This window comes from Caretta caretta, chromosome 13, assembly GCF_965140235.1.
Source record: "Caretta caretta isolate rCarCar2 chromosome 13, rCarCar1.hap1, whole genome shotgun sequence".
Taxonomy (NCBI): domain Eukaryota; kingdom Metazoa; phylum Chordata; order Testudines; family Cheloniidae; genus Caretta; species Caretta caretta.
The window spans coordinates 26,841,468-26,869,143 of NC_134218.1; the positions used below are offsets into that span (position 1 = coordinate 26,841,468).

The 27,676-nt window shown below is 48.9% G+C and overlaps 1 protein-coding gene across 1 annotated transcript in view; it reads left to right on the forward strand.

Annotated features, from left to right (window-relative positions):
* The window catches only part of AHCY (adenosylhomocysteinase), a 54,126-nt gene extending 26,660 nt beyond the window's left edge, over nt 1-27,466 (forward strand). The window contains exons 6-10 of the mRNA XM_048820110.2: nt 3,994-4,201; nt 5,044-5,131; nt 6,095-6,212; nt 10,219-10,413; nt 26,516-27,466. Of these exons, the coding sequence (XP_048676067.1) occupies nt 3,994-4,201; nt 5,044-5,131; nt 6,095-6,212; nt 10,219-10,413; nt 26,516-26,647 (741 nt within the window). The 3' untranslated portion in view covers nt 26,648-27,466. The remainder of the gene's footprint in view (nt 1-3,993; nt 4,202-5,043; nt 5,132-6,094; nt 6,213-10,218; nt 10,414-26,515) is intronic.
* The last annotated feature ends 210 nt before the right edge of the window (nt 27,467-27,676 follow it).

Sequence of the window (27,676 nt, forward strand, 5' to 3'; positions counted from 1 at the left end):
TGCCTGTGTCCAAGCATTCACATTCCCCCTTATTTATTGTGTTACAGCAGCACGCAAAGTTGTCAGTGGCGATCAGGGCTCCATTATGCTAGTCCTTGTGCCAACCCACAGTGAGAGACCATCCTTGCCCTGAAGAGCTTACAGTCTAAACCAGTGGTTCTTAGCCCACGGGCTGCTTGCGGCCCATGTGACATCCTTAGGGCCATACAGGTTGTGTGTGTGTATATATATAGTGGATGTGGCTCACGTAACACAGAGAGAGCTACATATGCGGCCCACAGTCGTAAACAGGTTGAGAACCACTGGTCTAAACAGACAGGACAGATAAAGGGCGGGAGGGAAAACAGAGACGTGGAAGTCAAGAGACTTACCTAAGGTGTCACCGTAGGACAGTGGAGGAGCTCAGGTTAAAACCCAGGTCTTCCTACTCCCAGTCCAGTGCCAGCTCCACTAGACCACCTTGCTGTCTCTCTTCTGCCTACTGCCACAGGCCTCTCAAAGGAGAGTCCCTTGCCCAAGCTCAGGGTTGGGCAAGGGAGTTAAGCTGTCCTGCCATTCCTGGAAGTGACGTTGGGTTGGGGGGCAGGGGGTGAGTGCGTGTTGCTTCGCTTCTTGCTGAATTGTGGCGGTGACTCTGCCCGCCTCCGCTCTAAACTATGGCCCGCGGGACCCTCCTGCCCGGCCCCTGAGCTCCTGGCCCGGGAGGCTAGCCCCCGGGCCCTCCCCTGCTGTCCCCTCTCCCCCGCAGCCTCAGCTCACTGCACCGCCGGCGCAATGCCCTGGGCTGCAGCGCAGCTGCAGAGCTCGGCCTGACCCGGTGCCCTGTGCCACGCAGGGTGCGGCTGTAGCGTTGCCAGCCACCGGTGCTCCAGGCAGCGCGGTAACGGGGCAGGGAGGGTTGGAGAGAGGGTAGGAGAGTTCGAGGGGGTGGTCAGGGGGCGGGGGTTGTGGATAGGGGTCGGGGCGGTCAGAGGGTGGGAAACGGGGGTTGAATGGGGGCAGGGGTCCCGGGGGGCAGTCAGGAAGGAGTGGGGGTTGGATGGGGCGGCAGGGGGCAGTCAGGGGCAGGGGTTCTGGGGGCAGTCAGGGGACAGGGAGAAGGGGTGGTTGGATGGGGCAGGGGTTCCCGGGGGGGCAGTCAGGAATGAGAGGAGGGGTGGGATGGGGCGGTGGGGGGTCCAGGGGCAGTCAGGGGACAGGGGGTGTTGGATGGGGCAGGAGTCTTGCGGGGGCCGTCAGGGGGCAAGAAGCTGTGGGGGCTGGGCCACACCTGGCTGTATGGGGAGGACAGCCTCCCCTAACTCGCCCTCCCTACAATTTTGGAAACCTGATGTGGCTCTCAGGCCAAAAAGTTTGCCTGCCCCTGCTCTAGAGGGAGGCGGGGAACTTGGGACCAGTTTTTCAAAAGGTATTTAAGTGCCTAAAGATGCAGGTAGGCATCTTTCAAAAGCGCCTAGGTGTCGAACTCCCACTGAAATCAGGAGTGATGTGCATTAGGCACCTGAATACCTTTGAAAATCTTGCCCTTACTGATTTTCTGTCCCAATGTGGGTGTTTGCAGGGCAGAGAATCTTTGACTTGTAGCTTGTCCATGAGAAATGGCGCTGCCCAGTGCCACGCTGCATGTCAGCACTGCTCTACCCGTTGGGTTGTGTCGCTGGGTCCCCATCTGTGCCTCTGCCCTTGGGAAGGGAGAAGCTTCTCATTGGGCACAGAAGAGTTTGAAGAACAGGCTTTTGTACTAGCTATATAGATTTGGTTCCCCTAGGGAGTTTATTGTCCCACTGTCCAGACTGTATTGCTGCCCTCTAAGGTGGCTGAACTGGGACCTTAACTTGCTGTCTTATGGGGCATTAGTTCCCTCTTTCCTTAACTATTACTTGGCCCACTTTCTCTTCACTCTCCCAACTGAAGAACAGCCTCCATCAGCTTGGTGACCACAAAGGATTGGCCGGAGCGACTCCAGCCCCAGCAGTTAACCGGATAAACGATATAACGTTAATCTTTTAACCGGTTAACGTTTTTAAACAATATTTACATCCCTAGCTGGCTGTGAGAAGCTACGAGAGGGAGACAGAGAGCCACACTCTGCCATAGTGGGTTAGTCATCTGAATTGCTGAGTTCCACGCCTTTTGTTCACAGCTATTAACTGTAACATTCTGAGTAGGAACATCTTGCAGCAGTAAATTGCAGACAGTCCTTAACTTTCACTTAGTTTTATTTTTGTCTGGAATAGGACTGAAACGTGGCATTTGCCTTTCAGCATAATGTTCCTCTTATGTAGTGAGTAGCTGGTAGTGTCGGCCATATCTAGGGCAGCAAGATAGTTCCCATCCTAAAATGCTACGCTTCTTTAGATTTATCTCTTGATTTTATTCCACTAACAGCCATCTGTTCTGTGCTCTCAAATGTACAATGTCAGGTCTGTTCCCTGTGGTTTATAATCCCTATACATTAAATTGAGATCAGAGTTTGTATGTTGAAGGTAAGTTGAGATCTAAGGTGACAGAAGGCACTATAATAGTGCAGTATTTGGTACACAGTTCGTGATCCCTCAAGTGATGTGCACACGTGAAGGGGCCAGGCTAGAGGTGTGTAATTCAGTTGTAAAAGAATGCATCTCCTCTTTTGGGTGGTTCTAGCCATTCAACCTTACCACTGCATTTTGAGGACAGGCTTGGAGACTGGAGTCATCTTGTTTTCATTGGCTCTGTCTTCTCGTCTGTGATCTTGTTATTCATGTCCTGTAAAGAAAAGCAAAACTTGGGCAGCCAGAGTCTTTCCTGGCATCCTGTAATTTCTCAAACTGAGATCTAGGGCCCAGATTGAGTTTCACATCTTCCCTGTCAAAACAGAACCACAGAGCGGGGAGGAAAAGGTAAAGAGCATAAAGAGGGAAAGACACTTCAGCAAGAAATGCCCACTAGGCTCAGGAGGATAAAAACATGAAATGACACTATGTTTGGCTTCTGTTTCTAAGCTGAGTTTTAAATTAAGGGTTGGGCTGCTCACAGCCAAGATACCCGTGTCACTGATTTGTAAGGCAGGAGTGAGATAAATGAAATCCAGGGTTCCTTGCTTTGACTGCATGGTACCTTGTAGCAGTTTTACTCTGATTGTCCTTGGCTGAGTATCCTCTGAGGTGACTCTGTGGAACTTCAGCTCATTGCAGATGGTGTGGGAGCAGCGTCTGGAATGTGCTTTGGGACCTGGTGGCTTGGAATCCTGGAGTTATGCACGCAGGCAGTTGGCTGCTTGTCACTTCTAGAGCACACACACGCGTTCCTTAAAGATGCTGCTGCAAAGATAGCAGAGTTATAAGTATCTGCATGCATGCTAACCATAGGTGCTGGAACTACAGGTGGCGGGCTGCAGCACCCCCTGGCTTGAAGTGGTTTCCATTATAGTACAGGCTTTACAGTTTGGTTCAAGGGCTCTCAGCACCTCCACTATAAAAATTGTTCCAGAACCCCTGATGCTAACTGTCTTGTTACAGCTGCCTGTTCAGTGTCCCACCTTGACATTTGGAACAGTCTGTAGCAAATGTTTAACATGGAATCTGAGTGAACAACAGCTCCCTGCTGTATACATATGAGAGACGCCTCTTGCTATCCATGCCCCTATATGCGACAAGCTCCCATGCTTTATTCTGTTGTCGTCACTTTTAGTAATCCCAGGGAGGCTGTTTTCAGGAGCCCAAGAACTAGCCAACAGGCGCAATACACACATGAAATGCCTCTTATTAGAGTACTCCTGGATGAGGAGGGTTCTGACAGCAGATGTCTGCTATAGCCATCTGGGCCGGGTTCAAAAGCCAGTGAAAGGAATTCAAGCAAACCCATATTCAGTTGCACTGATGTGGTTAAAGGCAGTTAGCTGACTATCAGCCTCATGGTATTTGATAAGTTTGTCTAGCTTCTCTGTAAATAGGAAGCATGTGTGTCTCCTAGCGTTTGCTTCAGCTCTTCTGAAACAGCTGCTTTCCTCCCCAGAGTAAATTTGATAACCTTTATGGTTGCCGAGAGTCCCTTATCGATGGCATTAAACGTGCCACGGATGTCATGATTGCTGGGAAAGTGGCCGTCGTGGCAGGCTACGGTGATGTTGGCAAAGGTTGTGCTCAAGCCTTGAGAAACTTTGGAGCCAGAGTCATCATCACGGAAATTGATCCAATCAACGCGCTGCAGGCAGCCATGGAAGGTGAGCAGCTGCGGATTGTTGGGGTAGGGGATTCGGAACTTGGTGCACCCATTTCTGGGTTCTGTAGTCTGTTGAAGAGTACTAAGTGATGTTTGGCCAATAGTCACTAGGAGGATGAATAGCCCTAGTCCTCTGACAGAGGCAACTCCTCTAGTGTGATGGTGTCCATAATGGTCTGTTCCCTTCTGATTGTTGGGAGAGGAGTCATTAATGAGTTAAACTACATGCTCCTGTTGGGATGCTTGATGTTCTCCTCTCCAAATAGCTACCTGGATTTGAGGTTGCACCATAGTTGAAACATTTGGGTTAGGCCCTCTGTGCTTCATGGTGCTGTAGCCCAGGTGTTGAGTGGGCTCCTTCTGCTCAGACAGCTCTAACCTCCATCCTGGGTTAAGACTTTAAGGGACTCTCTCTGCTTGAGAATGCCAAGCATTCACCTCCATTATGCTCTAGACTGCTTAAGGAAGGTGAAGCCCCTGCTTCATAGACTGACAAGGAAGCAAATCAGACTCAATGATCCCTGGACCCCCTGGCTGTTCCACATGCAGTCACCCCATTTCTGTGCATGAGTCCACGCACACACACGTAGGGCTTTGTGCTCCCTCAGACGGGGAGCCTGCAAATATTGCAGATACATCTTCCTTTGAGAATGTGGCATTATGTCAATAATTGCATTGCATGGACACTCAGGATGAAGGAGTAACAGGTGGGGGATGATACCCTCTTGTGCTGGAGTTCCTGTTTAGTATCAGAACTGGGCTTCTTACCTTCATGTGCCGGCGTTGGCTGGGAGAGGAGGCTCTTGCCAGGGCAGAGAGTGACCATTTTCTTTTGACCTTCAGGTTATGAGGTTACGACCATGGAAGAGGCTTGCAAAGAAGGGAACATTTTTGTCACCACCACTGGATGCAGTGATATCGTGCAGGGCAGGTACTGTCCATTCCCTGGCTGAATGGAAACTGACTGGTGTTCAGATATGGACATGACTCTGCTTGGCAGCACAGTGGCTGGCTGTTCAGCTCTGCGGGGTTGGGTGTTGTTCACAGGTGGTCAGGATTTCAGTCTCCAGTGGAGATTTTTGTACATCCCAATCATGGTTTGTTTGGGGGCGCAAGGCAAGAGGAGTAGAGGGGTGCTGTGATCTGGGGTGAGGGGCATTGGTGGAGCCGTAGGGAACACTGGAATGGAATAGCAGGGCATGCTGGGGGTTGGTGGTGAGGGACACTGGCAGAGATGTTGGGGGGAGGGGGAATCCAGGACCAGAGTAATGGGGGAGGGGGGTATGTATGTCAAGACTGAGGCACACAAGCAGAGCTGCGGGAGGAAGCTGGGCCAGAATCTCTGGCTTGCGTCTTACTCTTGCTGCTACTCTTGCCCCCAACATTAGGAGAGACATGACTGATTCTGTTGAAGGTTTGCGATTCGAAGATGTTGCTATAGTGATGGCCCAGGGGAATGTTCTGCCTGTTGCAGGATCTTGCCATGGCTCTCGGGAGAGAGATTCCATTTGTGAGCTAATGGGACAGGAATGAAACAAGCTCATCGCCCCTGTCATGCCTGACAAATACCCTGTTGGCCCCTCCCACAAGCCCCAGCTTGCAGTCTCTCCATCTGGAGCAGTCCCACTGCCCTCTTGCTGCTCTTGTGCCTGTGAATATTGACATCATAAGGTGAAATTAACGAGGGGTGGTTGATGAGGTGACTCCCCCACCCAAACCTCTTTCAAGGTTACACTCTGGGTCCCCACAGGATGCCGCCAGCCCATTTTCTCAGGATTCACCTTGTGTTCCCTCTTTCTCCCTGCATGACGCTGTGCTACCAGCCAGCACGGGTGGAGTGGAACATCACCCTCCGATGCCCTGCTCTGTGACAGCGCCTGGTTTCTCGTTGCAGACACTTCGAGCAGATGAAGGACGATTCCATTGTATGTAACATCGGCCACTTTGACGTGGAAGTTGATGCGAAGTGGCTAAATGATAACGCAGTGGAGACGGTGAATGTTAAGCCCCAGGTGAGTCGGCCCTCAGTAGGATCTAGCGTGAGGAAGAGGCAACTAATCAGAATCAGTGTCTTCCCCATGCATAGGAGGGCTGATTCTCCCTCAGACACTATCTTTTCCATAACTGGAGACCCCCAGCCTTCCTCCTGGCTGTTGGAAACATGAACAGGTTCTCCTTTCTTCTGTATCTGATCAATAGGCAGAAGAAATGATGCACAGTTGTATTGCCTGGCATTTGGAACCATGGCTACGCGTTAGACCAGGGCCATCTTTGGCTAGGAAGCCATGGTTTGGCTTGTTCTTTGTATTGTGACCACCTTGGGAAAGAGAGACCCAGAACTTACAATGGTGCTAGTTTAGGCTGTGAACTGGATAAAGACCATTCGTTACAGGAGACAGTTTCAATAATGTCTGGAGGAGATGAGCTTGGAAGGGTGTTTGTTTGCAGTGCCATCATGGAGCATGGTCTTTGGCTTCTGGCCTGGCTCACTTCTCGAAAGCAGGCTGGGTCCTCCAATAGAGCTGGCTGTTCAGAGGCTAGGACAAATGGCATTTAACCTTCCTCTGGGCTCCTGTGGATGAGGCCTCTGAGGTTGTCTTGAGGCTAATATAACGGTTTGCTTGGGAAGATCCAGCCAGGTCATTGCCTGCCCAGCTGATATACAGAGCCTGAGACATACTGGGAGCATCTGTTCTGATTCTTCGGAGGGCCGTCTCCAGAGTAAGCAGCCAGGGGTCAGCAGCACCTGGCAGGGACCAGCCCTCTGTGGTTGGACTCGGTAATGACTGAGCTCGGTGCTAAGAGGAGGCAGGAGAATGGAGGAAAAAGGAAAACGTGATTCAGCGTCTATCAGGGTCCCCAGTAACCCCCGAAAAGAGAGTGAATTGGCAAAATGGAAGGCTAAAAGGAACATGGTGTCAGTGCACCCGGGTGGATTCTCCAGATAGACTGGAACCAGCAGGGGGCCTCTTTGCCAACAAGCCAAATACAGAGTTGCCTCTTTCCCAAGGCACTGGGATCAAGAAGAGGGAGGCTTGAGCTTCCTGTCAGTCACAGCCAACCGGTCTCCTCAGTGTCTTTCCTTTTCCATCCAGACCAGTGAGGAAAATTCAGCTGGAGAGTGCCAGTGATTCTAGAAGCCCCTTATTGGTCCCAGAGCTCTGGCTCCCTAGCCGATTGAGCTGTCTTTGCCACTTCCATATCCCCTTCCTGTGTCGAAACCTCCGAGTCATATGCTGCCCATGTTCCATCCCTGCCGTGGCTGAGCGCCCTGGCAGAGCACTCAGGTGTGGGCAGACTCTGGCTGATATCCTGGAGATTGAGCAGAGCAACTAGGAGTGAAAGCCTGTTCCACAAAAGTAACTGAAACCTTTTCAGTGTTGAGAAAGAAAATCCAGAGGGATTGGGAGGGACACGCAGAGGAGAGAAGTTATGTGTCCAATCTATTTTCAGATGGAGAAAAGCAATTTAAAATCCAGAGTGAAGCTCCTTCACGGAATGTTTTGTTTAGGAGAGCTTGGCTAGGCCTCTAAGGAAAGGGGCTCAAACAGCCAGCGCTGAAGACTCATGAACGGACCCCAGTAGCAATATGGCAGTAACTGTTGCAGGCTCCACCCTATTGTTGCTGCAGTTCCCCAAGGCTGTGGTCTGAACCCTGTGCTAGGCACTATAGGAGCCTGCAGGTCAGTGACTGATTGCTTGGCTGACCATTCTTGCCGCAGTGCCATTGGAGAGTAGACTGGCCGCTAGGAGAGGGTGGTTAAGAGTGTGACAAATCTGTTTTCAATTAGCTAACTTGGAATGCTTTAGGGCAAGATCTTTACAAATGCTCAGCTCCTCTGAAAACGTGACCTTTAGTGCCTGAGATCAATCACTTTGCTAGGTTCCTCTGACATGCTGGCCCTGTTAAAGCCAGAGGAATGTACAGCCCCGGGGCTACATCCATCTTTGTACTTACCAGTTTCCTGTAGCTTCTGCCTGGCACCAGGATGGGAAGTGCCAAGAGAGATCCTTTTCCCTGCATTATAGCAGTTTGTAAACGGTTCCCTTCTGTTGGCCACTCCAGATGAGTGCTTCATAGATCACCTCTTCTCCCTTCTCACTTCAATATTTCGCTCCAGGGAGGGCTCTGCAGACCAGTGATGGTCCACAAATTACACCTGGAGAACTACTGTCCCAGAAGGAACATTGCAACTACGCATTATATCAGGGTTTCTCAAACATTGCACCATGACCCCCTTCCAACAATAAAAATTACTACAAGACTCCAGGAAGGGGGGCCGAAGCCTGAGCCCCTCTCTCTCTCCCCTCCCCTGGGAGGTGCCCAAGCTTGAGGGCTTCAGCCCTGGGCCCCAGCAAATTTAATGACAGCCCTGGTGACCCCATTAAAATGGGGCGTGACCCACTTTGGGGTCCTGACCCGGAGTTTGAGAACCTCTGCATTAAAGAACTGTCTTGCTAATTCCACCCAGCCTAACTGGAGTAGGAAGGTAGATTTATGGCCAGTCTGTTTAGGGCTTCTGTTTGAGGGAGTTACATTTACTTTGCACACAAACCGTGCTAAAAATAAATTACACAAAAGCATTGAAGTGAGACTATCTCTAGTATTTAAGCACAGGGAGAGAATGCCCTAGCTACATCACTATTCTCCAGTAAGGTTTTTAGTGCGACCTATGGAATTCCTTTGTATGAAAAGGGAGAGACCACGTTAGTTTAAATTTGATGCAAAAGTTTATATTTTGTACAAACAAGCTTTTTTAAAATCTCAATAGAAATATTTCTTCAAACTTTAAAAATCCCCCTGAGAACAGTGGTATTTAAATTAACTCTTCGCCTTAGAAGACTTGAAACTTAAATATGGTAGCACTCGGATCAAAACGGAAAGTGTTTTATGTGCAAACTGAGTGAAATGCTAAGATTTTAAAAAGTGTAAATATCAAGAAACTGTTTTTGTCTTTCACTTTTCAAAAACTTAAGATATCAATAGCATAGGCAAAGACCTATAACGTGACAGCGTCCCTCCAAACAATGACACAAATAAATACCAAAGATCCAATCTATTCCATACTAACTCAGCAGAAGGCCTGAGCAGTGACCAGAGATGACACCAATATAACTTTGAGATCCAGAATTGGTCAGGATTGCACTGTTGGCTTTAATGAAGTAAGTTCCCAGAGGTGGTAAAGCAATAGGAAAGAGGGAGCCAAAGTGTTAACGCAGAAATGAATAGCAGGACTAGCCTGTGCCCTCGATGCCTGAATAAATGGTCATGCGGCACCCAGTAAACCTCTTGCATTGAGAAGCATGTGACAAATATACCACAAGTCCTGGATTTTGCCCATTCTTTTGGGGACAGGCAAAGAGACCCTGTTCGTCATCTCAGTCAATCTTATATTGCTGTCCACTCCTCTCGGCAGATGAACTTGCAAGATCACTTGTTTCTGGGGAGAGACTTGTGGCAGAGCACATCATCTAGTTGAAAGCTGCCCCTGGGTGGGGTGGGGGGCTAGAAAGCAAAACTAATTGCGTTTGCAATCTAAAGTGGAACTGCCTTCTTGTCTATGTAGTGAGACGATTGTGATGTGAAGGGAGGGCAGACTGTAGGTGTATGCAGGTGGTCTTGACACACTGCATAGATGCACCTGTTCGGCTGTATGCAGAGAACCACTCTGGCTCTGCATATGTCAGATGTGTGCTGTTAGGTAGCCCAGAGTTAGGTAGCCCTCCAATGGCAGTAGACATGCAGAAACCCTAGGCCTGGATAAACGATCGACTCAAAGTCCATCTTAATGAGCAGCAGCTGCTAAGTTCCATGCTGGGTGAGACCAGACTACAGAGGGTAGACAAATGTTTTTGACTTGGACGCTGTGTGGTGTCAAGCTCAATTACAGTCAAAGTCTAAGTTGTATATTAACTGCTGGTCATCTGTGCAGGATGGATGGGGACTGCCAGACTTTGGGTGGAATACACTGCCTCCGTGCTCTTGTCTCATTGGTGTTTGTTTTGTTTCCTGTGGAGGTGGACCGGTATACACTGAAGAATGGCCACCACATCATACTTCTAGCAGAAGGCCGACTCGTCAACTTGGGCTGTGCCATGGGTCACCCCAGCTTTGTGATGAGCAACTCCTTCACCAATCAGGTGTTGGCGCAGATTGAGCTGTGGACCAATCCTGACAAGTATCCCGTGGGAGTCCATATCCTGCCAAAGAAGGTGGGTTAGGGTGCAGTGTTTTAATATTATTTCCATATACTTGCACAGGTGAACCCAACCCAATCCTTCAAATAGACTTGTAAGTAACCTAAGTTTAGAGAGCTAAAGTCCGACTTCGGCATGTGTTCATTCAGAAGCTGACAAAATGGCCGTACAAAGCAGAAGGTGGATGAGACCTACCCCAGGGCTGGCTAGTGCAAGGTTGTTCCATAGTACATCTTCCAGTCTTGGGTAATTTTCAGTGAAATCACCAAACCTGTAGGATTTGCACACTTTCCTTGAGAGGCCATTGCACAATCTACCAGCTCACTGTTAGGGAAATTTCCCCTCCCTAAAGTTTGCCTCCTTTTTCTCTCTCTAATATTATCCAGTTAGCCCTAACTACAACTAGAGCTAGTTGACATTTTTCAAACCTTTTGGCACCAAAAACACACATCTGAAAATGAAAATTTTCACAAATTTTTCAGTTGTATGAAACTTTAGTTGCAGTGTTTCTACATTTCTGGTGCTTTGCTTTTTGCAAACGCTTTCACAATGGTGGGTTTTGGATTTTTTTGAAAACACAGCGGCAAATAATTTTTCAATTTAACTTTTGATTGGGAGCAGGCTGTGACGTTGTCATGTGGTATTCTGACTGTTGGGTAGGATATGCTCACTCTAGCTGTGTCCTTCTGATTTGTACAGTTTTGGAAACTTGAAAACATTTTTTTATATATATTGTGACATTTCTGCAAAGAAAAGAAAAAATTTGAACTCTCTGCTCTGACCTAGCTTTGCCATGTGTCCTTGGGTATCCTCTGCCTCCATTTCCCCAGCAGTTAAATGGGAGCAATGCAACCCTCTCTCACAGGTATTGAGGCTAGGTTAATGTTGATTGGGATCCTTAGAAACAAGTTGCCTTGTGAGGTCAGTGTTTCTATTACCTGAAGCAGTGAACAATCTGATAAAATGGATCCATCAGGAGGCAGACATCTCATTTACATATGGCATCTTACCTGTGAACAAGCTAATTCTTTTATCAGGTATTTGCTTAAAGGAGCTTCATTGCATGAGGGTGTGGTTGGTTTTAAGGGTGCTAAACATACACCACTGACAGTCTTTGAAGTAGGGCTGCTCTTGTAGCCAGAATGTTGCTCACAACAGAGTTGGACTGGAACTTGTGACAGGAACGCTGCGGGTCACACTGTGGTTTAAATCCATGACCTGTATTTTGGCTCATGTAGAATTGCTGTACACGTCAAGGTGTTCGTAGCATGTTCTTTCTGTGCCTGCCCAGCTTTGGTGTCTAGTGGATCAGGGGTAGGTCTCTGGCTTCATCCCAGCTCTCCCCTATCCCTTTGATGGCTAGTGGTGTGAGTCTCTAATTGCAGCTGGCTCCTGTGAGGAGCAGGATGGAGAAGGGAGAGGGAAAGCTTCCAACCCTCCCATCCCCCTTGCGCACCTGAGCAGAGCTAGCCACAATCTGGTCTTAATTGCCTAAATGTCCACCACGTCTCTGCAAAATCTCTGTCTGACTTGGATTTGCTACAAATTCTCCTGGGTTTTCTCTTTTCAGCTTAAAATGATCAGTGGATTCTTTGTTCTTGATGGGGGGAGGAATCTGGATCGTTTCACAACTGTCATAAGTTTACAAAAGAAACTGTCATCTGGTTGCAATTTTCGAAAACAAGCCTGCAAATTGGACAAGATGGTCATTGTTTGAGAAAGATTCTGCTGTTAAGTCCCCGGACCTTTGAAATATGGCCAGATCCAGAAGTGATAATGCAAAAAGGGTTTTCCTTTGGTCAATAGATTAGACAGATGTGGAATGGCTTACGAAGGGTTTGCTGAAGGACTTCTAAGCTCCCACTGCCACCTATTTAAAATAATGAGCCAGAAAGGTGTTCTCGGAGGAGATTGGGCGTGATTGACCCCCACAAAGAGTGGGGGAATGCACCTCTGCCTTTCTCCTGGGAGGAAAAAACCTTTATATGAAGTCATTCAGTGGCTATGCTACTTTAATGCCGCCCCTCAACACACAGCTTCAAGCCCCCTGTAATGCTGTTCCTAGTAACAAAACCCAGTAAAACCAACTGAATAAGGGAGAGGATCTGCGATCTAACCACTTACTAAGCCACACACACTTCATTTTATGTATCTCAGATTGGACTAATTTGCATCAATGTTTGATTTAGGGAAGTGCCTAGTACCAGAAACCCCAGTTAAAAAATGTGGCACTCGGTAGGGGAAGGTTTTCAAGGAGGTTAATGGGAGTTGGCATTAATGTGCCAGAACAAAAGAAAGATGTAGGTAAAATTAAAGTATTACCAATAGAAACATTGGATAGATTTGTACAGATGATCTAGTGCATGTTTTTGAATTTCTGTGTGTAATCAAGAAAACTACTCTCCCATCCAGAAAGAACTTTTCTGTTAGCTTGTTCAGGAATTTAAAAAATCCCTTTTGTGATCATGGCAAGAGAAGACATACTTTTTAGATCTTGGTTGGTAGCGTGATGATTTTTTGCAAGTGTGTGTACTTATCTAGTGGGGGTGCATCAGTTCCCCTAGAATAACTTGAAATCAACACTTTCAAAGCTGACCTTGAATGTGAACCTTAAACTGTCTGCTTGCAATTGGGCAAGGAGCCTGCTCTAACAAGGGCTGTGTACCAATTGTTGTTCTTCGAGGAGTGTCCCTGTGGGTGCTCCACTTTAACTGATTGTGCAGCTCTGCGCTTCTAGTTGGAGATTTGCAGTAGCAGTGCCCTGGTTGGCCACGCACGCATGGCAGCCATCTCATGCCGCTCCGAATGGCCAACCAGTGCACACAGCCAACCGCCCCCCAGTTCCTTCTCTACTGCCATTGGCTTTGGTCAGAACAACAGCAGTGCCATCAAAACCTTGCTATTCTTTTAGTTCAACCCTCCTAGTTTTATCCTTCATTTACTTTGTCCTTTGTTTTTTCTCTATTGAAACCAACCAAAAAAAACCACAACCTTTTTTCTTTTTTCCCTCCTGAGGTGGCTATCCACCTCACAGCCCAGAGGCACTCGGAAGGGACTATTCTCATTCCTTCTTTGTGAACAGCCTCTCTGGCATGCCTGATTCTCCAGGTTTTAAACACTGTCTGACCTGTAGACTGTGAATCCCAGTCTCAGATGGTCACTTGCAGTGTGTCCATTGTTTGGGGGAGAGAGACACATGGCACAAAAGTGCCACCACTGCAAAGAGCCGACAGCAAGGACTAGAAAAGCTAGGGATCTGCAATTGAAACTTTTACGATGCTGGAGAAATCCCTTTGACCTGCTTCTGATCCTGATCGCAGGACCTCTCCCCACAGCTGAGCCGCAGCTGCATCAGACATGGGATCCTCTTCAAAAACCACTGCAAAGGACCCAGTCCCATAGAAAACCACAAAAAAGTGGTCTCACTCCTTGCCTCAGCGAGAATAGCCTCAGAAAAGGCAATCTCCGACTGCCAAATCTGCCCGGGTACCATCGGCACTTCGAGCCATGGACCGAGAGGCATGGGGACCGTCCGGCACCGGGATCGCCCGAGGAGGAAAATACCCCCTGCGGTCTAGCTCGAAGGCAGGCTACCTCGGCACCGAGCAGTGCAATGGCGTCACCTGCTGCACCAGTACATTGCAGCAGGTCTATGGCACCGGCAGCAATCACAACGATTTCTAATCAGAGCCTGCCTCCTCCGTCGGCACTGAGCTTCCCTGTGCCGCAGCAGTTTGTTAGCCAAGCAGACCTCTTCCTCACGTCCACTCCAGGAATGCTTTTCTTTGGTATTGACAGTACCCCAGCCAGATCAGGGCCAAGCATGACTGATACGCCTGCTGGCTCAGCCCCTCCTCTCTCCAGCTACGAGGAGGAAGTGGGAGCAGGAATGTGCACCCCTTGCCATTCCTCGCCCAAACCTAGACCCTCACGACAGCAGCCAATAGCGTGGCAACCTCTGCAATGGATGCCCCCTCCTATAGTCCTCCCACCAAACTGGCCATATTGGGACTCATGGGCATTATACAGAACCCAGAACATGCAACAACCCTCCAACCCATCCAGGTCCAGAACACCCAGATCACAACAGTCACCTTCCCCTTCTGCCATAACCTCCCCAGAAGCTCTCGTAGAGGAAGCAGAAGTAATTGAAGAGCCACCACGGTGGCACCATTCCCCACCAACCCACATCTCCTCTTCGTCTCCTGATGAAACAATGCCTCCTCCCACATCAGGCGATGACTTCAAATCCTTCCAGGAATTATTTAAACGAGTGGCTGACTCCCTCGACGTTTCCTTGGCAGAGCTGCTGGAGACTTACATATGCTGATGGATATTCTCCATGCATCTGCTGCCAAGATTGCACTGTCCATCGATGCAGCCATCATGGACCCAGCAAAAACTGTCTGGCAGTTGCCAGCTGCAGCTTCTTCTAAAAGATTAGACAAGAAGTACTATGTCCAGTGATGAGCTGCCAAAAGTTGAAGAACCGGTTCCTTCACTTGCTCCGGGTCTTCGGTGGCACTTTGGCGGTGGGCCTTTCAGTGCCACCGAAGACCCAGGGCACCGCTGGGTGAGTAAAAATTAAAAAGGGATTCTCAGGGGAGCCTCCCCAGCTGAGAGCTCAGGCAGGCCGAAGTTTGCCCACCCCTTTAACAACCGGTTCTAAACCAGCTTCAACATTTAACAACTGGTTCGTGCGAACTGGCTCCAGCTCACCACTGGCTATGTCCCAGCTAAGGGAGCCAAGTTTTGTTCACTCACCCCACCCCTAATTCATTGGTGGTGGAGGCAGTTAATCAAAGGGGAAAGCAACAGCTGGCTAAGACCACCCCTAATGATAAAGATTGGAAGCACCTAGCCCTCTTTGGCAGGAAGGCCTGTTCCTTGGCAACCCTCCAGTTTCACATAGCAAACTATTTTGCATTACCGTCCAAGAACACACAACATTTTTGCACAAATGACCACTTTTATTGAACATCTTCCAACAAATAAAGAACAGTATAAAGCTAACCTAACAGAAGGGCTCCCTCCTTCCCTGGACTCCGCTGACATGGCAGCCCGCTCCATTGCCACATGTGTAGTCATGCGAAGGGTGTCCTGGCTCCACCTTTCAGGCTTCCCCAAGGAACTTCAGGCGACAGTCGGGGGACTTACCTTTTGAAGGTCAAAACCTGTTCGCGAAAGGCAGAGATGCAACCTTACACACTCTCAAGGATTCCCGTGCCACATTGAAAACCCTCGGAATATATGCCCCTGGGAACAAAAAGAAACAGGGCAGATTTTATACCCAATGCTTCCGCACTACTCTGTATACCCAACCTCAGAGCCATTATAACCAGCACCACAAACATCATCAGACAAGATGCCAACAAGCCCCAGAGCAGTCAGCGACGTCTCAACCATCCACTTCCAGACAAGCATTTTGAAGTGCTGGTCGAGGGCACGAGAGCCCCACCACTGCTACAGTCCCTCATAACCTCCTGCCTGTTTAGGGACCACCCAACACCCTTCTATCCGTTCTGGGCAATGATTACATCAGACAAGTGGGTTCTGGAAATTTATAGGCAAGGGCTATTCTATCCCTTTTACCTCTATCCCGCCTACCCACCCCCCTTCCCCGTCCCTCTTCAAGGACCCATCTCACAACCGTCTGTTACAGCAGGAAGTAAACCACCTCCTGCAACTAGGTGCTGTAGAACCTGTACCTGCCAAGCACAGGGGGAGCAGATTTTATTCACACTTTCTCACCCAGAAGAAAACAGGCGGATGGAGGCCCGTCTTGGACTTGCGCAAGCTAAACAAGTTCGTCAGAACACAGCGCTTCAAGATGATAACCCTAGCAACCATAATCCCAGCATTGGAGAAAGGAGATTGGCTCTCGGCCCTCAACATACAAGACACCGATTTCCATATCACTATTCATCTGGTGCACAGTGAGCTATACTCTGTTTCACACTCTGGAACCTCCACTACTAGTACTGAGTGCTCCCATTCAGATTATCCACAGCCCCATGGGTATTCTCAAAGGTCCTTGCCGTCATCTCAGCATGCCTTCGCAGACAGGGTGTGATAATATTTCCCTACCTAGACGACTGCCTCCTAAAAGCTTCCACGTACCAGGCTGCAGTCGATGCCCTTCACATCACTACAACCCTGTTTACAAAACTAGGGCCTGAATATAAGCTTTCGTGAGCTACAGCTCACTTCATCGGATGCATACTGTGGAAAGTGTAGAAGATCTTTTTATACACACAAAGCATGAAAAAATACCTCCCCCCACCCCACTCTCCTGCTGGTGATAGCTTATCTAAAGTGATCACTCTCCTTACAATGTGTATGGATAATCAAGGTGGGCCATTTCCAGCACAAATCCAGGTTTTCTCAACCCCCCCCCCCACACACACACACACTGGGTTTGTGCAGGGAGGGCGGGGGTTGAGAACCTGGATTTGTGCTGGAAATGGCCCACCTTGATTATCCATACACATTGTAAGGAGAGTGATCACTTTAGATAAGCTATCACCAGCAGGAGAGTGGGGTGGGGGGAGGTATTTTTTCATGCTTTGTGTGTATAAAAAGATCTTCTGCACTTTCCACAGTATGCATCCGATGAAGTGAGCTGTAGCTCACGAAAGCTTATGCTCAAATAAATTGGTTAGTCTCTAAGGTGCCACAAGTACTCCTTTTCTTTTTGCGAATACAGACTAACATGGCTGTTACTCTGAAAACTAGGGCTACACATCAACTTTCGGAAATTCACCCTAATTGCAACCCAACAGTTGGACTTTATAGGGGCACACCTAGACTGCATCACGGCATTGGCACAACTCCCTCAACAACACTTTGTTACCCTAATGAACTTCATTACAACGGTAAAAAACATACCACAAGCGTCCGCCAGAATGTGCTTACAACTCATAGTGCTCATGTCAGCCACCACGTTTATTGTGAAGCATGCCAGGCTTTGTATGAGGTGTCGACAAACCTGGCTTCGTAGTGGCTATACTCCCCACAAGCATTCCATCCACAGACGACTGACAATGCCCAGCGGGGTAAAAGACTCACTCACATGGTGGACAAAACAAACCAACGTTTGTTGGAACGGAACATCAGCACAACATACCCCATCGGTAACTATCACCACGGATGCCTCCCTCATGGGATGGGGAGCACACTTGTCCGAGAATAGCATCCAGGGCCGGTGGTCCCTTGCAGAATCCACCCTACACATAAATCTATTGGAACTCAGGGTGGTTCGCAATGCATGCCACCGCTTTCTGCCACTGATACGCAACAAGGCTGTCCAGATCCCCACGGACAACTTATGTTCTACATACATTGCCAAGGCGGGGCCTGATCTTACCTGCTCTGCGCAGAAGCAGTTCACCTCTGGAAATGGTGCATCTCCAACAACATAAATCTCATTGCAGCCTACCTACTGGGAAGCCAGAATGTCTCAGCAGATGACCTAAGCAGGAACTTCTCGCAAATGCATGAATGGGAACTGGACCCAGGAATCCTGAAAACTATATTCCTCCAATGGGGTTTTCCCTCAGTAGACCTTTCTGCAACCTATCACAATGCCAAATGCCTACAATATTGCTCCTGGGCAGGACTTGGACTCAATTCCCTGGGGGACGCCTTCCTCATGAAATGGGAAGCCCCCCTGATGTATGCCTTTCCCCCCAACTCCACTATTGAGCTGCATACTCAAGATAAAGGACAAATCCAGAGTAATTCTAGTTGCACCAACATGGCCCAAAGAAACATGGTCTCCATACCTGAATGAGATGGCTGCAAGACTGCCACAGACCCTTCCCCTTGTGCCTAACTTGCTGACCCAGGACGCCTCCGCCACTCCAACATTCCGATTCTGCATCTCAAGGCGTGGCTAATCCATGGATGACGAACCTAGAGTCATGCTGTTCCAGGGAAGTACAGGCTATTTTACTGAACAGCTGATGACTCACTACATGAAAAACATACATGCATAAGCGGAAACTCTTTTTTCTATATGGTGCAGAGACATACAAGTTACCCCACAATCAGCACCACTACCCACAATACACGAATACATGCTGATGCTCAAAAAATCCGGCCTTTCCATTAGTTCACTCAGAGTGCCCTTATCTGCATATACCACTTACCACTCTAAGGTAGATGGACTCACTGTCTTCGCCCACCCTCCTCTAACTAAACGCTTCTCAAAGGCATAGAGCATACTTATCCCACACTGAGAGACCCAACCCCTATGTGGGACCTCAATCTTGTTCTCTGTAGTCCTGTGGGCAAACCCTTCAAGCCTCTAGCTACCTGCTCACTGTTACACTTATCCATGAAAGTCGCCTTCCTAGTGGTGATCACGTTAGCAAGGAGGGTGGGAGAGCTGGGTGCCCTAATGGTAAACCCACCCTATACCATATTCCTCATGGACAAGGTAATCTTACGTCCACATCCAAAATTTATACCCAAGGTTGCCTCCTTCTTTCATCTCAACCAACCCATCTACTTACCTGTATTCTTCCCAAAGCCGCATGCTGACAGCAGGGAAGTGTCCCTTCACACGCTGGATGTTCGTAGAGCGCTTGCGTTCTATATAGAAAGAACTAAGACATCCAGAAAATCATCCCAATGACTTGTATCCACAACAGAACATTCCCAAGGCCAAACCATTTCCAAACAGTGACTCTCGAAATGGATCTCTGACTGTATCCGATTATTCTATTAAAAACACGATCTAGAACCTCCTTCCGGACTTTGCATGGACTCTACGAGAGCTATATCCGCATCAATAGCTTTTCTCAAAGACGTACCTATCATTGACATTTGTAAAGCAGCTACCTGGGCATCAGCCCACACATTCACCAAACATTACGCCGTAGAGCAACATTCAGCTGCTGATGCTCACTTTGGATGTTCGGTGCTATCCACCATGCATTCAGTAACTCAGAAGCCCCTCCCCTCCAAAGAGCACTGCTCCACAGTCATCTAAAGTGGAGCACCCACAGGGATACTCCTCGAAGAAGAAGAGAAGGTTACTCACCTTGTGCAGTAACTGAGGTTCTTTGAGATGGTTGTCCCTGTGGGTGCTCCACTACCTCCCCTCTGCTTCAGAGTTCCTTCTCTACCCCAGAGGATTGAAGAGAAACTGGGGGGGGAGGCTGCATGTGCTGGGTAGCTGCCTGGAGCAACCAACCGGGGCACTGCTAATGCAGATCTCTGACTAGAAGTGCAGGGGTGCAACACACCTACAGTGGAGCACCCACAGGGACAACCATCTCAAAGAACCTCCGTTACTGCACACGGTGAGTAACCACCTCCTTTCTCCCAGGTGCCAGGAGAGGAGGGAGAGTGCCTAGGTCAAGCAGCCAGTTGGGATACTGTATATAGTAAAGGAAACCCCGTGTGTTCTCACTCTGCCCGTGTGAACACTCTTCGTTCCCCTGTTGTCACCTGAAGTTTTGGCATGTCTGTTGGTGCTGTGACAAGACCATTGAGAGAGGGTCCAGCCAGAGGAGCGACTGGAATGGCTCTGACAGCAGCCTTCACTCAGCCAAAGGCGGTTTGTGTTTAAAGTGAGAACTCAGTGGATAAATTGCTTTTCTGTTTTTATAGCCTGTTGCACCAGCAACCGGAGCAGCTGTGAACTAGCCTAAAGGCAGCTCCTGTCAGGGGTGGCTCTTCCGGTCAGCAATTCGCATCTTTCTGGCTGGGGTGCAAATTGAACAGGGCTGTCTCTCCCCGACAGGGCCGCCAGCCGAACTTCTTGGCCAGGAAGCTGGAGTCTGCGGCACTGAGCAGTTCTCCCTCCCCAGCACGAATGCTGCCTCCTCTGGGCATCTTCCCGAGCCCTGAGGAAAGCGGCCTTTTCTGTTGAGTTTTGTTTATAGCACTGGGGACATGGGAAGCAAACTTGGCTCTGTTCCGCCTCCTCTGCAAGTGGATCACCTTCTCTCTGGGTTTTGTGGCAGTGATTCGTCTTTTACCCTGGGAAACCTGTGACTCCTGACCCCCTTGGTGCACAGGGCGTGTTGTTTATTCACCACTGGAGAGAAAGTGGGGGGGGGTTACATTTTTTATTCTTTTTTAGCATTTTTGAAAATGTAAACTGAAGCGTTCTTCTGCATAGATTTGGCCAGTTTTTCTGTTTCAGCAAATGCTTCTAATAAATAAACTGAAAATTGTTTTCAAATGGGCCAGGGAAAGCCACTCAGCTGATGCAACGGCCCCCTCGCCTGCTGTCACTTCCAAGCCTGTTCACTGCTTATCGAACCTGTTCCTGTGTCTCTGCAGTGACTGTCTCCTTCCACTGCCCAGGTGCTCTTACTGTGGAAAAATGCTTCCTGAATACCCTAGCTGAACTCTTGATTAGAGGAGGAGGGCAGCATGGTCTGGTGGGTAGGGCGCCAGAGACTGGGGTCCTATTCCTGGCTCTGCAACTGACCTGTGGGGTGACAGCCGAGGGCAAGTCACTTCACTTCCCCATTTCCCCATTTGTAAAATGGGGAGAGGATACTGGTCTCTGAAAGAAGAGCTAAGTATAATCCAAGTGATTTGCTTCTGGTTCTCTCATCTTCAGATGGGAACGTAGGGACTTACAAACTGCTGCCTTACTCTTCTACATTATATGCATGGCAGGATCCAGGCAATTCAGGGCCCCAGGCATGCCACAACAGGGGGTCCCCTAGGACTCCACTCTGTGGCCCCACCCCCATGCCCTGGCTTTGCGCCTACCTGGAATAGCCGCAGCAGAAAGGACCCCTTCTGTCCAGGACTCCTTTCCCTCCCAGAGAGGCAGGGGTGGTGACATGGGGCCTTTTGATGCCCCCCAGGAGTAGCAGAAGGGGCACCCTCCCCTGGTGAATAGCAAGGGTGGCAGAAGGATTTCCCTTTCCCTCTGTGGACAAGCTGGGGTGGTGGCAGCAAGAGGGAAAGAGAGAGTCTCTAGGGGGGTGTATTTGGTGTGTAGGGCAGGCTGGGTCCTCTGCACTGTTTTACCTTCTGCCATACACACAGCCCTTTGCTGTGATAGGGTGGGTGAGGTCCTTAGAACAGTGGGTCATGGAGCTAACACCCCACTGAGAGGCACAGGACGTTTCACCCCTTTCAGAGCTATTGTTTCAGGCTCTTTGCAGGCCCAGGCAGGCAGGTCATGTTTTCATGCTGTTCTCCGCAGCCTGTAAGATAGAAACTTCCTTTTTATAGTGAAAGTCAGGAATGAGTCAGGCCTCATTGCAGGACTCTTCCAGGAGCTGGGGCCCGAGGCGTGGGCCTGTGCTTATGGTTTAATGCTGCCCTAGCTACGAAGTTATCTACTTCAGTCTCTCCGGATGCTTTATCTGCCAGTTCTTATCATTATTTGGGTTTGCTCCAGCTTTGCTGTATTCTTCCTAACTGCAGGGACCAGAACACAGTTCCATGAGTAATCGCACCAGAGCTATGCACAACGGCATCGCTACCTCTCCAGCTATGCATGTGAACACTGATAGCAGCGTTTGCTTTTTGTAATAGATTCATGCTGCAAACTAGTTTCTTCTAAATCTGCTGCTTATCAAGCAGAGGTCTCTGTTTTGTGTCTGGGCTGCTTACTTCTCCTTTAATTGGTATTGATTTTTATTTGATTACCTATAGCCTACTGTGCTCCTCACTCAAATATCGTGCTTCATCTTGGTTCTGTGGGTGGAAGGGGTGGGTGTGTATACGGACTCCTTTCTCTGGGGAAAATCTAGATCTGAATGTAGATCCATAAAATGTACCGTTTGATCTTTTTCTCCATTGCCTATCCCTGCTTTTATTGATCACTCTGTTCCTTGTTTGTTCACAACTTCGATAGTCGCCACATAGTTTTCCTCTATTATTCCTGAATTCAGAATTCCTTTATGTGATATTAACCGTCTCATGGAAATGGAAACGTGGTTATCTTACAATGGACACTTTCCTCATCAGCTGGGGCTCCCAGTGGTTGTTATTGCAGTTTGCACATGGCAGTGCATGAAACAATGTTGATGTCACATCCAGTTTCACTGTGGCTGAGTTCAGGAAGTGTGTTAGTCTGTATCACTTTGTTCCTTTTTATACTAAAATAGGGTAATTGCTTCCAGGAACATGCCAAGCAAATCTGTTTTTCAAAACTAACAGTTGGTGCTCAGATGCATTTCTTCCAAATGTTCTGATAAACCCCTTACTTTATGGCTTGGTGCTTTGCACAGGTTATACATCTGGCTGATTAGCACGATGATTCCTTGTTCTTCCTTCAAAACAGGGCTTCTTTTTACATTGATCAAATAGCTCTCGTCGCCCATGATTTATTTTCAGTCTGTGTGTTCCTCTGATATTCAGGTGCATTTTATCCAGACTGTAACTTGCTATAGATTTTTTTTTCTTTCATCTTTGGTATTGCCATTTGTTCCTCATCTCCTGGATTACAGCCACAAGCATCTCTACAGAAGGTTTTTTCTTCAGTGCAAATTCTGAAGCCATCTGGAGCACTGGTGCCATTACCTCCTCACTTTCTAAATCTTTTAGCATTCCTGTCTTCTTCACTAACTTCCCTTTTGCAGGTTTTTAGATCTTTCTTTCCTGCGACCCTCTTACACAGCATTGTCACTTCGCGCCCTTGGCTCCCTTACATGCTTTGGTGATTTGCTCATCTCTACTTTTCAAGCCCTCTTCCACTTCCTATATATTTTTCTCCTCCATTTTTCTAACAGGAATGCAGGTATTTTAAATCTTCCTTGAACAGATATTGTTAGTAGCATTCATTACAGGAGACGATATATGGCCTAACCAGTCGAAGGAACCCCAAAGCACAAATATATAGCCCGAATATGGGCGTTGCACAAATAGATTGCAAAAGACTTTTTTTTGTGGAGTGGGCTTCTTCATTTTCTTTTTTTTTTTCAAATGCTTTATGAAAATAGCATTGTTCTAAAAGGATGGCTCATTACTGTAGCCCTTTTTGTGCTGGAGATTTGGGGATTAATACTGAACCACTTGGGTGTGTTTGACACCCTGCATTGGAACCACCTCTGGAATAAAACGCACCAAGGGCTTACTTCACTAGGAACGCATATTGAGCTTAGCTTCCTTGCTGTAGCTTAGCTCTCTTTTCCCTAGTGACGGCACAGTTTTATACCTTCCAGGGTCTACATCAAGTTAGCTCACCTTCATGTATATTCCTAGTCTACACGTACCCAAACTGGAACGCCTGTTAAGTCTCCGTTCGTCTTCAAGTGATTGCTCATGTCCACTCCAATAGGTGTGCGCATGCACCGCGTGCGCAGTCGTCGGACGGTTTTACTCTAGCGGTACCTGTTGGGTCGGCTGTGGAGCCCCCGGGACTGGCACCTTTATGGCGGTGTGTATAGGTCCTTGCTGACCCGCTGCCTGCTCGTTTCCTTCTTCCTGCCAGTGACGGTCATCGGAGCAACTGGTCTCTTGCTTTGCAAGTGTTTTCTAGCATTTTTCTGTGTATATAGTTATTACTTTTCACTAGATCGTTAGACAGTTTTCTTAGTTAGTACGTTTAAGTTGGGGGGGTTCCCCCTGCGATATTTTTCCCCGTCACTGGGGCATGCCGCAGCCCCAGGGATTTAAGCCATGCGAGAGGTGCGGTAAGCCTATGCCCAAATGGGAGCCGCATGTTGCTTGTCTGGAGTGCTTAGGAGAGGCCATTTGCAAGACAAGTGCATCACTTGCTGAGGATTCAAGCCCAGAACTATCGCCTCAAGCTCCTTTTAATGGAGTCTGTGCTTCGACCCCAACCGGCTCAAGAGTCTGCACCAGCAGCCTCAGTGCATAACGCACCGGCCTCGGTGCGGGACGCTTTGGCACCAAGGAAGGACTTGCATAAGGAGCATCGACACGGCTCCCCTGCGCGGAAGGCCGGCTCATCGGTGCAGTACTGTTCACAATCCCCAGTGCGGCACAAAAAGAAGAAGGCAGAGCAGGGCTGCTTCCCTGCCAAGAATAGTAGGCAGAACTCCAGCGTGGTGCATCCCACGTGGCCCTCCCCACGCTCCCGGACCTCATCACGTAGGATCACGGCAGACTACAGCACCCCAACCTGGAGTGTCTCCACCTCATGGCATGGAAACTCCATGGCTAAACCTGCTTGAACTGCAGTGTTCGGACTCTGTTAGGAAAGTTCTCTTGGGAAGCAGGAAACCCTCCACTTGCACAACGTACCCGGCGAAGTGGAAGTGCTTCTCCTTTTGGTCCCCACAGAAGGGTACACCCCCCACCCCCAGCAGCAAGTTTCTTTTTCCCTTGTGCTAGACAACCTCTTTTACCTGAAGCAACCAGGGCTGGCTATATCTTCTATTAAGGTGCACCTGGCGGCAATCTTGGCCTTCAACCCGGGTGTGGGGGCAGGTCAGTCTTTGGCAATCCCATGGTGGGCTGGTTCCTTAAGGGTTTAGATAGGCTTTATCCCCAGGTAAGACAGTCTGTTCCCCAGTGGGATCTTAACCTGGTTCTTTACAGATTTATGGGCCCCTCCTTTTGAGCCACTGGTGACCTGCCCCTTATCCTACCTCTCCTGGAAGATGGCTTTTCTGGTGGCCATAACCTTGGCCAAAAGAGTCTCCTAGCTCAGAGCACTTACTTCCGAGCCCCCCTACGTGGTCTTTTATAAAGACACGGTGCAGCTACGCCCACACCCAGGATTCCTACCTACGCTAGTTTCGCATTTTCATGTGAATCAGGGCATATTTCTACCGGTATTCTTTCCTAAGCCTCATGCCAGCAACAAAGAGCAAACACTCCATTCCCTTGACGTCAGGCATGCTCTAGCCTTCTATATTGAATGCACTAAGCTGTTTTGTATGTCACCACAGCTCTTTTTTGTAATTGCCGAGAGGATTAAAGGGCTTCCCATCTTGACCCAGTGTATTTCGTCATGGATCACGTCCGGCATCAGAACCTGCTACAACCGAGCTAAAATTCCAGCCCCGCCGTTAACAGCGCACTCCACAAGAGACCAGACGTCATCTGCCGCATTCCTTGCACAGGTCCCTATCCAAGACATATGCAAGGCAGCAACGTGGTCTTCCATCCACACCTTTACGTTGCACTACGCCATCACCCAACAGGCGAGGGACAATGCAGCCTTTGGCAGGGCAGTATTGCAATCAGCAACTCGGTGAACTCCAACCCCTTCTCCGTTGAAATTGCTTGGGAGTCACCTATTGGAATGGACATGAGCAATCACTCGAAGAAAAGACGGTTACCTACCTTTCGTAACTGCTGTTCTTCGAGATGTATTGCGCATATCTAGTCCAAATCCCACCCACCTCCCCTCTGTTGGAGTATTCGGGTAAGAAGGAACTGAGCAGGCTGCAGGTCAGAAGGGACCTATATACACCACCATAAAGGCGCCACTCCAGGGGGCTCCACAGCTGATCCGACGGGTACTGCTAGGGTAAAACCTTCCCACGATCATGCATGCGGCACGCACGCACCTATTGGATTGGACATGAGCAACGCATCTCTAAGAACAACTGTTACGAAAGGTAGGTAATAGTCTTTTCTTTGGGGAACTCTTCTGTAAGTCTTATGGCTTATCTAAAATCTCCCTGTTGGACAATATAGTACCCTGTTGAGATACTGTTAGGGCCTGGGGAAGAGAGGCTGGCAGCATGGTTGACTTTACCAGCCTAACTTTTCTTCTGTCCACCACAACGAGGCTGGATACTTTTTTTGTTTTTGCTTTTAGCTGACTAGCTTGCTCCCTGCTCTTGAGCTAATGCATGGAGATTACATTGGGTACAAAAATGTACAGTCCAGGAAAGGCTGCCACAAGTTAATCTCTTGCCTTGTGATTGGACTTTAGATTGACTGAGCCAGGTGATGTGGGGAAGCTGCAGCTGAATGATTTCATTACTGACTGCTCAGGTGTAAAGAGATCACTGTACTCAGGACAAAGGGGGGGACCTGGGAAGAGCAGGACCATCTCATTCTCACTCCTCTGTAGATCCTGTTACATTTAACCCTTGGGGTTGGCGGTTGGGCCTCCCTGGTGTGATGGCCACCAGTGGGCACCACTTCATGGACTCCACCAGCCTTCAGCACTGGACTGAACCTCCGAGCTTAACGTTTTCTTGTTGTCTTTCAGCTGGATGAAGCCGTGGCGGCCGCTCATCTGGATAAACTGTGCGTGAAGCTGACAAAACTGAGTGACAAGCAGGCCAAGTACCTGGGATTGCCGAAAGAAGGGCCCTTCAAGCCAGACCACTACAGATACTGAGCCGCCGGCGCTACCCAAAGAACAATGTGCAGGGATAAAAATCTTCCAAAGCTCTCGCCTGTGTGCTGGGATTCTGAGAACAAGCCGTTCCCCTTCCCCCTCTCACCACACACCCATGCTCTTAAACAGACATGGAGACTCTCTAGTACAGGCATCATCCTCTCTCTCTTTGAACCAGCTGTTTAGCTAATGCATTTGTCTAGCAGATCCCATACACACCCTTATTGCCTTGTAATGTGAGGGGGTCTGGGTCGGGAGTTCTAAAACAAGGCTCCTGGTCCTTCAAATGTGCCCTGCTAGTAGCCTGCAGTCTGGATATGGGAACAGGCTTAACCAATAATAGTGAGGGTTAAGCGGTGACTTGTACCAGAGACAGTCCACTGGTTCTGTGCAGTAGTTCATGAAAGTTGGAGGAGGAGACGAATATCCTGTGGGTCCTGGGGCATTCCACAGCATGCTGTGTCCACTGAGGTTAGCATGACGCTTCTTGGTTCGCTTACCCTAGGAGCAGCCTACCTACTTAATCAAAGATGTTAGTCTGGCAGTTGATTTCCTGGGTCTAGTCCAGCTGCCTCCATCCCTCTACATTCAGCCTTCCTCATAATTCTAGAGGGGCATGGGTAACTCAGCAGCCTGTTCATTTCTGATGTGATTGACTGTTGAAGGGGTGGGTGGAGGGGAGGATATTTGGTTCTCTGAAACCCCCAGCAGTGTGCTCCTGCCCTGATTTGGTTTTGTTAAGTGGTGAGGTCTGCTGCATCTTGTGCCGCTCATGATGTCTTAAAGCGCTTTTATTAAAAACCCACAACTGTGGTCTGATATCGTTCTGGTCCATGTGTCGCGGGAGGGAGAGGTCTCTGTTTCTGGGCCGTGGCTGCGTCTGTTTGCACTGCCTCACACAGCCCTCACAAAGCACTCTTTCTGTAGAACACTCGCGGTTTGGCTCCCGGAGCTGACGCCTCGTCCTGTTGTAGGAAAGGCTGTCTGCTCCTGCAGCTGGCTCTGCTGATTCACAGGGGGAAAGCTGCT